Source organism: Meles meles, chromosome 8 (genome assembly GCF_922984935.1).
Source record: "Meles meles chromosome 8, mMelMel3.1 paternal haplotype, whole genome shotgun sequence".
Classification (NCBI taxonomy): Eukaryota; Metazoa; Chordata; class Mammalia; order Carnivora; family Mustelidae; genus Meles; species Meles meles.
This window is the reverse complement of record NC_060073.1, coordinates 29,925,821-29,937,861: the sequence shown is the minus strand read 5'-3', so window position 1 is coordinate 29,937,861 and position 12,041 is coordinate 29,925,821. Positions and strand designations below refer to the sequence as shown.

General features: G+C 44.5%; 1 protein-coding gene across 2 annotated transcripts in view; it reads right to left on the bottom strand.

The window, feature by feature from the left end:
• Positions 1–5,839: 5,839 nt before the first annotated feature.
• The window catches only part of ELF5 (E74 like ETS transcription factor 5), a 31,295-nt gene continuing 25,093 nt past the window's right edge, over positions 5,840–12,041 (bottom strand). For both annotated transcript variants that reach the window (XM_046014366.1, XM_046014365.1), the window contains exons 5-7: positions 9,215–9,283; positions 7,646–7,841; positions 5,840–7,201 (exon numbers count right to left, since the gene is read on the bottom strand). In XM_046014366.1, coding sequence (XP_045870322.1) covers positions 7,105–7,201; positions 7,646–7,841; positions 9,215–9,283 — 362 coding nt within the window. In that variant the 3' untranslated portion in view covers positions 5,840–7,104. The remainder of the gene's footprint in view (positions 7,202–7,645; positions 7,842–9,214; positions 9,284–12,041) is intronic.

The window sequence follows — 12,041 nt, the reverse complement described above, 5'->3', positions numbered from 1 at the left end:
TGACATGGGGGAAGGAGTTTATTTGAAAATTGGTTATAAACACAAAGATGGGGTTTTTGAGATAATTTTCCGCTGTGGTCTATTCTGTCCTCTAGAAATAAGTCAGTAGTTAAAAATCACATGTATCTAACATGTTTCTGGTATGTAACAATCTGACCTGCAAGTGTCTCCACTTTTGTGCTCTGGAGACCTCTTTTTGTAATTTTCAAAGATAAATATTGATGAGGCTAACTTCCTCAGTTAGGTTTTACTTCCTTGTTTGTAGTATAGAATTACATTCCTTTTAAGTGACATTAAGATACATCCTAAAAGTTTCTGAGCCAAATTTATAAGGAGGATAAAATTAATAAGAGGTGGTATGTTACAGAGGCTTTAGAACCACAGAGACCAAGATTCAGATCCGTGCTCTGCCATTTTCCACCTGTGGATGTTTGAGCAAGTTGCCTCACCTCTCAGTATTAGTTCCCTCTTTACTAAGTGGGACCATTAATTGTTCTATCTCCACAGGATTGTATGGTCATTATTCAAAATATTGACTTTGACCACCACTTCTTTCCAGCTCAGTACCCCAGGGCCTTATCTTGGTCATCTTTTGCCTTGTAACAAAGCACTTCACAACTCAGTGACTTGAAACAATAATCATATATCACTCATGTCTCCAAGTCAGCTAGGGATTGGCTGATCTAGGCTGGGCTCGGCTGTGGCAGCTTGTTGATGTGGATCTGTGTCACACGTCTCTCATCCTTCTGGGACGCATGGTGATGGCTAGTTCCTAGTGATGGCAGAAGTGCAAGAATCCAAGAAAGGGAAACCTACTCTTTTTTCTTTCTTGGGAAATTGAGATTGCAAGAGTGAAATCCCAGTTGCACAAGTGTTTTTCAAGTCTTTGTTTGTGTTATGCCCACTAATATTCACGGGCCAAAGCAGGTCACGTGGCTAAACCCAAAAATGCAAGTGTGAGAAATTGTACTCCATCCATGGAAGTGACTCTTTGTGTGTGTGTGTGTGTGTGTGTGTGTGTGTGTGTGTGTGTTTGAGACTCTCTCTGAACATTAATCTACCATAGACTTGCCCTCCCATTAGTTCTTCCACACTACTGGGATTTCTAATCAATTCTCAATGGTCATCACCCTCTTTGTGTCCTTATTTCCCTTCTTACTTTGTTCACATTTGATCTAGTCCTAAATAATAACTACTCCAGAGCCCAGCCTTGGTCAAGAATGCCTCTCAATGACTCAGTTTCTGCACTGGAAATGACCATGACCGAAGCAAACCACAGCCCTTTGACTGGGCTTTTAAAAATTTGACCACAAACCTCAAGTGGGCCCCCAGTGCTGCCTGGAAATCTGTTTTTTTCTCTTTGGTAAACCCTCTTGCTTGGCTCCCCCTCTCCCTTCAGCTCCTTATTTCACCAAGGATAGAATAGCTTCCTTATCTTTTCCTCCACCAGAGTCTTCCAGCTGTCGATGCTAGCGTGGACATCACCATGCTCTCCTTTCCTTTCTGTTGACAGAGATGAGCTCTGTCCCTGCTGAAGGCCAGACCTCATGTGTGCACTGACCCCATGCCTTCCCTCCTGCTCTTGGATCCCCCTGCCCTCTCCTACCTCATCCCTGTTAGCTTGCAAACCTGCTCTTCCAAATTTCATCAAATCCTCTCTTGTCCTCATAGGGCTTTCCTGTTATTGCCCCCTTTGTTGAAAAATACTTTAAAAGAATTTCATTTACTTACTTGCTATCCTTCCTGTCTTCTGTCCTCCCTTGAACCTACTACAATCAGACTGCCCTTGCCAAGGTCACCGGTGGCTTCCAAACCACTAAAATCCAATATGTCTCATCCAACAATGCCACTTCTGGGTGTATACCCAAAAGGAGTGAAAGCAGTGACTTGAAGGGATATGCGTGCACCCAGTGTTCATAGCCACATTACTCACAATGTTCAAAAGGTGAAAAAAACACAGGTATCCATTGATGAATGAATGAATAAACAAAATTTGGAATATCCAGACAATGGAATATTATTCAGGCTTAAAAAGGAAGGACGTTCTAACACAGGATAGAATATGGATGACCCTTGAAGACATGACACAAGGGAAATAATCCAGATGCAGATGGGCAAATATAGTATCATTCCACTTACATGAGGGTCCTATGGTGGGGAGGAGGAAACAGTGTTTAATAGTTACAGTGTTTCAGCTTGGCAATAGGAAAAAGTTCTGGAGATGGATAGTGTAATGATTGCACAACAATGTGAATGTATTTAATGCCACTGAATTGTATATTTAACAGTGGTTAAAATAGGGGTGCCTGGGTGGCATAGTTGGTTAAGAAAGTGACTCTTGGTTTCAGCTCAGGTCATGGTCTCATGACCATGAGATTGAACCCCATGTCAGGCTCCACGCTTAGCATGAAGTCTGCTTGAGACTCGCCCTCTCTGTCTGCTCTCCCCTCTGTTCTCTCTCTCAAATAAATACATCTTTTAAAAAAGGTTAAAATATTAAATTTTGTATATATATATTTTAGTACAACAAAAAAAATCTAATGGTCCATTCTCATTCTTCACTCATGTGGTCTCTTAGCAATGTTTGACACAGTGGATCACTGGAACCTCTCTCTCTCTCTCTCTCTTTTTTTTTTTTTTTGCATAAGAACTTTTTTGAGATATAATTTACATACCATAAAATCCAAACAAAGTATATAATTCAGTGGTTTTTAGTGTATACAGAGAGTTGTGTAGTCATCACAATTGATTTTAGGACATTTTTGGCACTCCCCCCGCCCCCCAGAAACCCTATGCAATTAGCAATCACTCACCATTCCCCCACCTGAATCCTGCCCCAGCCCTTGGCCATCACCCATCTAGCTGCTGTGTGAGATTGGCCTCCTCTGCACATTTAACTTACATGGAGTCCTACAGTGTATGGTCTTTTCGACTGGCTTCTTTCACTTAGTGTAATGTTCCCAAGGTTCTTACATGTTGTAGCATGTGTTAGTACTTCATTTCCTTTTATTATTCATTTCCTATTTATTTCCTTTTATTTTATTCCTTTTATTCCTTTTACCCCACATATCTATCGACTGATGAGTGGGCAAATAAGACACAGCATATCTATACAATGGAACATTATTTGATATGAATAATGCAGCTGAAAATGTTCACATGAGTGTTTTTATGGGGACACATGTTTTCTTTTCTCATATTCTCACCTTTTAAAGCATTTTCACTTAACCTCTGGCACACCGCTGTCTAAAGATCAGCTCCTGGCATTATGTTATGTTACATTACATTACGTTATGTTACATTACGTTATATTATATATTTTTAAGATTTATTTATTTATTTGAGAGAAAGTCCGTGCACGAGTGGGAGAGGCAGAGGAACAGAGAAACTCAAGCAGACTCCGTGCTGAGCGTGGAGCCAATGCGAGGCTTGATCTCACAACCCTGAGATCATGACCTGAGCTGAAACCATGAGTCAGACTCTCAATTGACTGCCCCCTAGGTGCCCCTCAACTCCTGGTATTTTAAAATTGATTGCTTCCTCTTCTGCAAAGAGGACTAGGTCTGGGCTTTTAAGCTCTGGGAAGAATCTTGTTCTTTTCAAAATCAGTGTCAGAATCTTGGTTTAAAAATACGTTAATTTTGTGTTTACCTGATAAAGGAGTATCATTTTAACTGATCTACTAAGGAAATGAGTTTTAAGAACTTAGCACGTGCTTTTCTGAGAGGAACGTGGCCAAGCTGCTTGGCCATTTCTTTGCCTCTTAGTTCATGGTACCGCAAAGCAAATGGCCAAATTTCACTTTAAATGAGCTGATAAGACAAACTGAAGGCTTTAAAATCCTTACCAGAGCTTTCAAAGATGTGAAAGGTTGGTAGAGGTGAACTCAAAAAGTTCTGTATACTTTTGAATTTTGGATAATTTTAAACACATAGGAATGTACTGAAAGTTTTCTGTGGAAAGCTGTATTGTGCTTTTTTCTAAAGGATCTTAGTCCCTCATTTGGCTGTTTGAGAAGTGAATTTTACATTGTTGTAGGTTTTTGTTTTGCTTCAGTATCGTCTGCTGAAAGTGGGGTATTTTAAGCAGCTCTTTGTGTGTTCCGTTCTTCAGTGAATTGTGTCACGAAGCTATATGTTTAAGTAAAGTTCACATTTTAAAGAGTATAGTGGGCTGAAAGATGTCCTCGAATAGGATGGCCCAGGTCCCAGCCTCTGGAACCTGTGAAGGTGACCTTATTTGGAAAAGGGTTTACAGGTGTCATTAAGTGGAGGGTCTTAGGATAGGATCCTCCTGGATTATTCAGATGGTTTCTAAATCCGGTGATGAGTATTCTTCCAAGAGACCAAAGGGGAGAAGGAGGGGCAGGTCACATGAGATGGAGGCAGAGATTGGAATCTTGTAGCGGTAAGCGAAGGAGGCCTGGAGCCGCCCAACACTGAAGGAGAGAAGGAAGGATTCTTTCCTAGAGCCTAGGGAGGGGCATGGCTGTGCCAACACCTTGATTTCAGACTTTCAGCCTCCAGAACTGGAAAGAATGAATTCCTCTTGTTTTAAGCCTCCAAATTTTAAGCCTTCCATTAATTTGTCATGGGCAGCACTAGGAACCTAATTAGAAAGAGGATGCCAATTTAATGATTTTGTAAAGGGAAAACTTCTTGAGTGGCAGAGGGAGAAATGCTTTTGTTCTGTGAATTGCTTGAGGCCCCTGTTACTCTCTCCTCACCCCCCCAGCTGCTCTGCCCCCACTTCATTTCCCTCCATCCCCTTGCCTCAGCTTCTTGGTTCTGCTCCTTCCAAGCTCTGCCCGGAAGTTCCTCGTTACTTCCTGTTAGAATATTTCCAATTTTCTGGACAATCTCTTCTTTTAGTGGGACTGTGGGCTTCGAGCCTTTCCATTGACATCGTACTTACCTCTTTAGATGGCCAGGATGGGGGTCCTAAATTCAAAATGTACAAGCATTCTGGATGTATGAAAACCAAAACCAGGGACGCCTGGGTGGCTCAGTTGGTTGGACTGCCGCCTTCGGCTCAGGTCATGATCCCGGACTCCTGGGATGGAGTCCCGCATCAGGCTCCCAGCTCCACGGGGAGTCTGCTTCTCCCTCTGACCTTCTCCTCACTCATGCTCTCACTGCCTCTCTCTCAAATAAATAAATAAAATCTTAAAAAAAAAAAAAAAGAAAACCAAAACCAAAACCAACCACAATGATGCAAGAACAAAGCTGAATGTCTGAAAAGAGGTATGACTGGTGACCAAATGCTGTGCCTCAAGGGGCTGTTTCTACTTAGCTCCAGGAAATTATTGCCCACATTGTATTGAGGAACTAGTGTTGACAGATCTGATTTTTTAAAAGAAGCTGGAAATCTGGATTTTTCTGTAAGTCCCCTGATTTTTAGATAAGGTAACTATTCATAGTAAGAAAACCAAACCTCAAAACAATTAGCAAAAAAAAAAAAAAGTGCATGTGTGTGCATTTGTGTGTGTGTATACCAAACTACCAAACAAAAACATATCTCTAAGGTCCCACTGGCCCATATATTCCATTTTGCAAGGGGACCCTCTGTCTTAGGATGTAGAGGTGGTGGGTAGGATCATTGCATATATTTCTTGCATCTTTGGGGGCTCTTTAAAAATCTCCATCTCCAAAATGCTAAGCAACAGAAGTGTCCTCAAAGGTTTTATAGGTTGCTATCGCTTTCCTGAGCCTGCCTTGCCGAATTTAACAACACGGAGACACTTGAACATGTTAAATATTTTATTCACATTGTTTACAAACTATATCCACTTGGAAAACACATGAGTCCAAAAATAGATTATTTTACAGTAATTCACATTTTTTTAAAAACAAATTGCTACGAAGTGAAGCTCTAAGCACGGAGGTCCTCAGCCTGTCTCGTGGTTCAGTGCCTGGTTGCACGGAGCCCCCCACTCTGCTGGGGTAGCAGTCCTCGGGGCAGACCGCCTCATCGTGGGTCACCAGTGGCTTCCCTACCAGTGAGCGATGAGGAGATGTCAGTGCAGACTTTAACCCGTGAACATTTACTGATAGCAATTCACTGTTCCTTCTTTTGTCAAGGAAATAGTTTTAGAGCTTGAGTACATGCCAGGAAGACAAAACAAAGGAGACTTCTCAAGTAATCAGCCATTACAGAGTTATCAGGACCTGGCCCCTTCTATAAAGGTTGAATGTCTGGGCCGCAGACAGAATGAACAAGCTACAATTTTGTGGTGTTGACGGCTCAGATCAGAAACAGTAGTGATTTGGAAATTGGTGCGAGGATCTGTGGACTAACTCAGCTGCCCTCCCTTCCCACCACCACCAGGAGAAGAGGGGAAATAAACTCAGCAGGAATTAATAATGTGCCTAATTTTAAGTGTGTGGCCCTAGAAAGATGGCTGTGGGAATTAGCTGAATGCCCCCAAAGATGTCGTGGTTCAGAAGCTTACTATTTCCCTATGCTAAATCCAATCATGCCCTCCAGAATGGGGACCAAAAAAACAAAAACAAAAACAATCAACAAAGCATGTCCCCTTTTCTTTTATTAATTAAGAAACTTTTCTATGGCATTTGACTTTAATGATTTAAAGTCTACAGTAGGTCTGTCTTACCCACATCTCACCCCCCTCCTACCAAACTAACTACCAAAGAGTCACTTTTCCTGTTTTTCCTTTGCGAGCTGCCGCAGTTAAATATGAGAAAACTTTTGAGCCTTTGGAAGGGGAGCCCCTGGTTGAATCTCAAATGGCAGAAGTGGGTCCTTTTTCTCAGAGTAGCACCAATAGCACGGGCTATCGTGTTTCTGCAACTCTCGATTAGGGAAGGAATGTTTGATCAGGGAACCACAAAAGACTGTTCCTTCCTTCCCTTGGGTAAGAAAACACAGAATTCCTTAAAGGGTTGCTTCACCGTGGGAGCAGACAACAACAACTCTGAATCCGAATGGAAGCTGAGAGGTGGAGAAATGTTAGCACATTTGCAGGTTAACACGACGACAACAACAACAACAACAACAACAACAACGAGACTTTCAAATGTCTATTGCGATGCGATTGTTTAAGAAGACAAGAAATCCATAGAAGGAGCTTGATGATGGAGCAGATCATAGCTTGTCTTCCTGCCACCCGTGTGCATTTTTTCCAAATTTGTATACTAGCCTTCGGTCGACCCGTTCCAAAATTCCCGTTTTGTAGTAGTACCTGAGAAAGACAGCAGAAGAGAAATGTGGGGAGACCTGCACCCCAGGAAGACAACAGAACAGAAACACTCTCCTCATTCCTCTCGGGTGACCAGGCTGGTTTTTGGTAACCCTGGTATTTTCACACCCTGTTATCAGCTTACACTTAAACCTTTCCCAGACACCTTGAAGGCTAAGCCTCACCACACTCAGATCAAAACGCATTTTGTGTGTGTATGTGTGGGACGGCTGGCATTCAGAGTGATCCCCAGGGCCACTGCCAAGAATGAGAAGGACGGCGTGTCCGTTTACAAAGTATAATCCCACCTGTAACTAAGAACCAGAGTGTTGTCTCATGACCTTTCAATTATCAAGGAAAAAGCTGCAAAAACAGTTTAATTTTCTATGGCTGGCCGTTTGTATAACTCTGCCCGAAGGCTCATGGTGTTTCATGCTATTAACTCACCTCAGAGCTCGGCTCAACTTTTCATACGTCATTCTGTCATTTTTCTTCCTTTGTCCCCACATCTTTGCCAGGGCTTCTGACTTTACTACCCGAAAAATACCTTGTTCCCTATCTTCCCATTCCAGAATACCGCAGTTTTCTTCAGGAGAGAGAAGCAGGTCTCGCACAAATTCCCATAGATGAGAACTTTGGAGACCTTTTGAGAAAGAAAAAAAAGTTACTTAACAGTTAAAAAAAAATTCTAAGAGTTGTACCATTTCTCATTAACTCCGAGAATTGCTGCCTTTTAAATGGGGATATTTTCCATATTATGACCAAGTGCTCTACTTGGACCTGCATTGGGCTGTGAAATGTTTCTCTTCTATTAAAACAATTGTAAGGGACACCTGGGTGGCTCAGTCAGTTAAGTGTCTGCCTTTAGCTCAGGTCATGATCCCAGGTGGGATCGAGCCCCACATTGGGCTCCCTATTCAATGGAGAGGCTGCTTCTCTCTCTACCCCTACTGCCCCTCTCTCTCTCTCAAATAAATAGAATCTTTAAAAAAAAAAAAAAAAAGCAATCAAATATACATACCGGGACACCGAATTTATACCGACTAGAAATGTCATGGCTCCCATAGTCCCAAGGACTATGTCCTTGCTCTGTGGAACTATGGAATAATTCTTAGGAATTAATGAAATGACAGTCAAATGATCTTTTTGACAGACAGTATGGTGCTACTAATATCCCATAGCCACGCCAGTCTGGCAGACTGATCCTACAATGAATTTTTTCATGAGAAGCTGGTATTTCTCTTGGTCCATTAGAGTTCTCATTAAGACCGATTCTAGTGTCCAACTGCCTGGGTTTGGGGCCTGAATTCACCTCTTTGTAGCTCTGTAATTGTAATCTCTCCAGTTATCTGTAAAATGGGACCAGAGGGTTACCTACCTCATGGGAGAAGTCGGAGGATTATGGTTTAACAATCAAGTGACTGGCAGCGAGCAGGGCAGACTTGATTAGGCCCTGGGTAGGTCTGTCTTAGGGCCAGGAAAGGCTATGAGAATTGCCAACACACAGCATTTGCTATCGTCCGTGAGGACTTGAGAGAAGGACCCTTGGGGCGCCTGGGTGGCTCAGTGGGTTAAAGCCTCTGGCTTCGGCTCAGGTCATGATCTCAGGGTCATGGGATCGCCCCGCATCAGGCTCTCTGCTCGGCAGGGAGCCTGCTTCCCCCTCTCTCTCTGCCTGCCTCTCTGCCTACTTGTGATCTCTGTCTGTCAAATAAATAAATAAATAAATAAAGAGAGAGAGAGAGAGAGAGAGAGAGGATCCTTAGCAGACCAGGAGAAATAAACCCTTATTCAGAAATTCACCACGGTTAGATAACTTCTTCGCTTCGCCATTTTAATTCTCACAACACCATGTCCAAGTGAGAAGAAATGTAATTCTGATCACGGTTTATCTGCTGTTTTCTTTGGGGAGCCCCTGGTCCCCTTCAAACGTTCAGTGTCCAAGCTTATTAGAGTACTTTGTCTCCGGAACGGTTTTAGGAAATTAGAAATGAGGAAGGGCATCGCTACACTTACTTGTTCGACTATGACTGTGACAGTCTTGACTTTTGATGCCACTTGTTTTCAAGCAGTTAGAATCAGCATCTGCAACAGAATGAGTTCAGACCTCCAATCACACCAAAATGAGCAACTATGAACTGGACAGCTTTGTGGTAGGAGATCCCACAGGAGGCGCTTTTGGGGTCATCAGGAGATGGGAGGTGTTTGCCTTTGAAGAGGGTGGCATTTGTATTCAAATACTAGGGGCCTGCCGGGTGCCAGGTTCTGGGCTCCGTGCTGGGAACAAGCAAGAACGAGACAGTTCTGGTCCCCATGCACTTGGAATTTAAGGACTCGGGGGCAAGGTACAATACAAGTCAAACAAGTCACCCAGAGTGAGTGTTATGAAAGCAGCAAGACATGGGGTAGAGAATGAAGGGTTGGTGGGGGCTGCCCACTTAGAGTGGCCAAGGAGGGCCTCGTGTGCAGGAGGCATCTACGCCGATGTGAGGAGGCGAGAGAGGCATCCAGAGGGAAGGAGCAGCACAGACAGAGAACCAGTGAGGCATGTGGTGTTCCCAGGGGCGGGGAGGAGGGGGGTTAGATGATGATGCTGGGGAAGCCAGCTGCCCACAGAGCCCACAGGGCCTTCCTTGCCAGCTCACAGTAAGCACTTGGGATTTTGTTCAAAGAATAAAGTGAAGTCTTGGGGGTTTGACAAGATACACATTTTAAGAGAACTCCTCTGACTAGTGTGTGGGGAACACACTAGAAGGGACACAAGTAAAAGCAAAGAGACCAGAGCTTAGGAATAGCAGGAAGCAAGGCATCAGCTCAATACAGAACTCAGTCAGGACTCATGCTGTAAGTAACAATCTGAGACGTGCACAGTGTTATTTCAAAGGAGTATATGATTTCCAAAAAAGACAAAAAAAAAAAAGAGGAAATGCCCAATCTCCCCAACTTTGCTGCTCCCCTGGCTCACTTTGCTCTGGCTGTACTGGCCTCCTGCCTCTTTCTGAGACTCCCCCTCACCTCCTACCCCAGGGTCTTTGCATGTGCCCTCCCTTGGCCCTAAGGCCTCTTTCCTTGGATATCCATGGGTTGGGCCCTCCTCTCAATCTTCACTCCAAGTCACCTTCTCAGTGGAATCACACACACTCACTCCTACCCAGCATGCTGTGTCTACTTCCCTTATTTTTTTTTGGCCACAATACTCGTCATCATCGAACATAGGATATTGTGTATTTATTTATTTAGTTCACTCTCTGTTCCCATCAGAAGTCAGGGATTGATGTTTCCAGAGGTATTCCCCAAACACGTAGCCCTGAGCATGGCACATAGTAGGTGCTCAGTAACATACTGGGCAGCCACTAGACCAGATGCTAGTCTATAGCAACCATATACACGGTATCGTCTAGTAGGTATATTATGTCATAATCTGGATGAAAGAATAAGTATGTTGTCAAGGAAAGGAATGGTGTCTCATGTACCACACTGCTGCTCAGTGGCAATCTCAGTGCCACTGGCTCATGTCATTCCCTGGCTTACCGTCCTGCAGTTGCTTCCCCATTGTCTCCCAGAGGAAGGCTGCCATGCTTGTTAGGACTTTCACAGACTGATCCCAGCTCAGCAATCTGGCCTTCTCTGCTGCTACTGCCCAACTTCTTCCCTTCTGTTGGTTTAGAGGGTCCCAGTGCTGCTTGGCTTTCTCCTGCCTCAAGGCCTTTGTATGATTCTCTGCTCCCTAGTTCCACTGAGCCGACTTGCACTCTCCAGACCTCTTCAGAAAGTCTTCTCTGAACTTTCCGTCTGGGTTAGATCCCCTCTCTGTTCCACACACCGGTGTGTTTCTTAATATCACAGCACTAGTCCACACCACTGTAAGGACAGACCTCGTCTACTATAGAGCACTTACTAAATGCCACGTGCCTGTTAAGTGCTTCACATACACCATCTGTTTCAGTCCCTGCAGCCACCCTATGTGGGACTAAGGCTACTTCTATTTTATGGAGGAGGAAATTGAAGCCCAGAGAGTTTGAGAATTTTATCCAGAGTGGTGGAGGCAGGGCTTGAACCAGAGCAGGTCTGTTCTCAGAATTACTACTCCATCTTGTCTTTCGTAGTAGGTGTTCAACGCACACTTGGTGAATAATTATTAGCTGTGTTTGGTGAGTGTTTAACATCACCAGGCACTCAATTTCACCCATCCTTGTGATGAATATCTATTTCTGTGCCCATTTTACAGAGAAGTAAATGGAGGCACAGTGAGGCTCACCGCAGCTCATGCACTCATTCGCTCATTCATTCATGAGCATTGAGCCACAGTGTGCTCACTGGTGCCGGAGGCACAGGCCGAAGCAAGTCACTCCTCTTGGGGACTTACATCCAAGTGGGTACAAACATCTAATGAACAAGCAGTAACTGTGGAGACGCGGGCCTTCAGCTTTCAGGGTGCCCTCTGCACCTTTTCACCCGCTATGGGCTGGAACCGCATCGATGGGGAACAACAGGTCCATGCACCCAGGCAGGGGTGTGCAAAGCCCAAATGGAGGCCCCGGTGGACTCAGCTGACGACAGAGGGAGCCGCTGGGCGGAGGGGGTGCGAACGCCTGGGCAGGGGCGGAGGGGGTGCAAGCACGTGGGCAGGGCCAGCAGGGCCGTGACGGGAAGGCAGTGGGCGGCCCCTCTGTCTGTGGAGCACCGTGCTGCCTGGCGCCACCTGCAGGGCGCACCGAGCGCTGCTTCAACTTCATCTGAAGAAGAGAGAACGCAAACAGAGGCGCGAGATAAACCCAGGGGAATTCTGAAGCGGTGAGAAGACCGGAAGCTTGCCCTGAAATGCCAAAATGGCAAGAAGAGG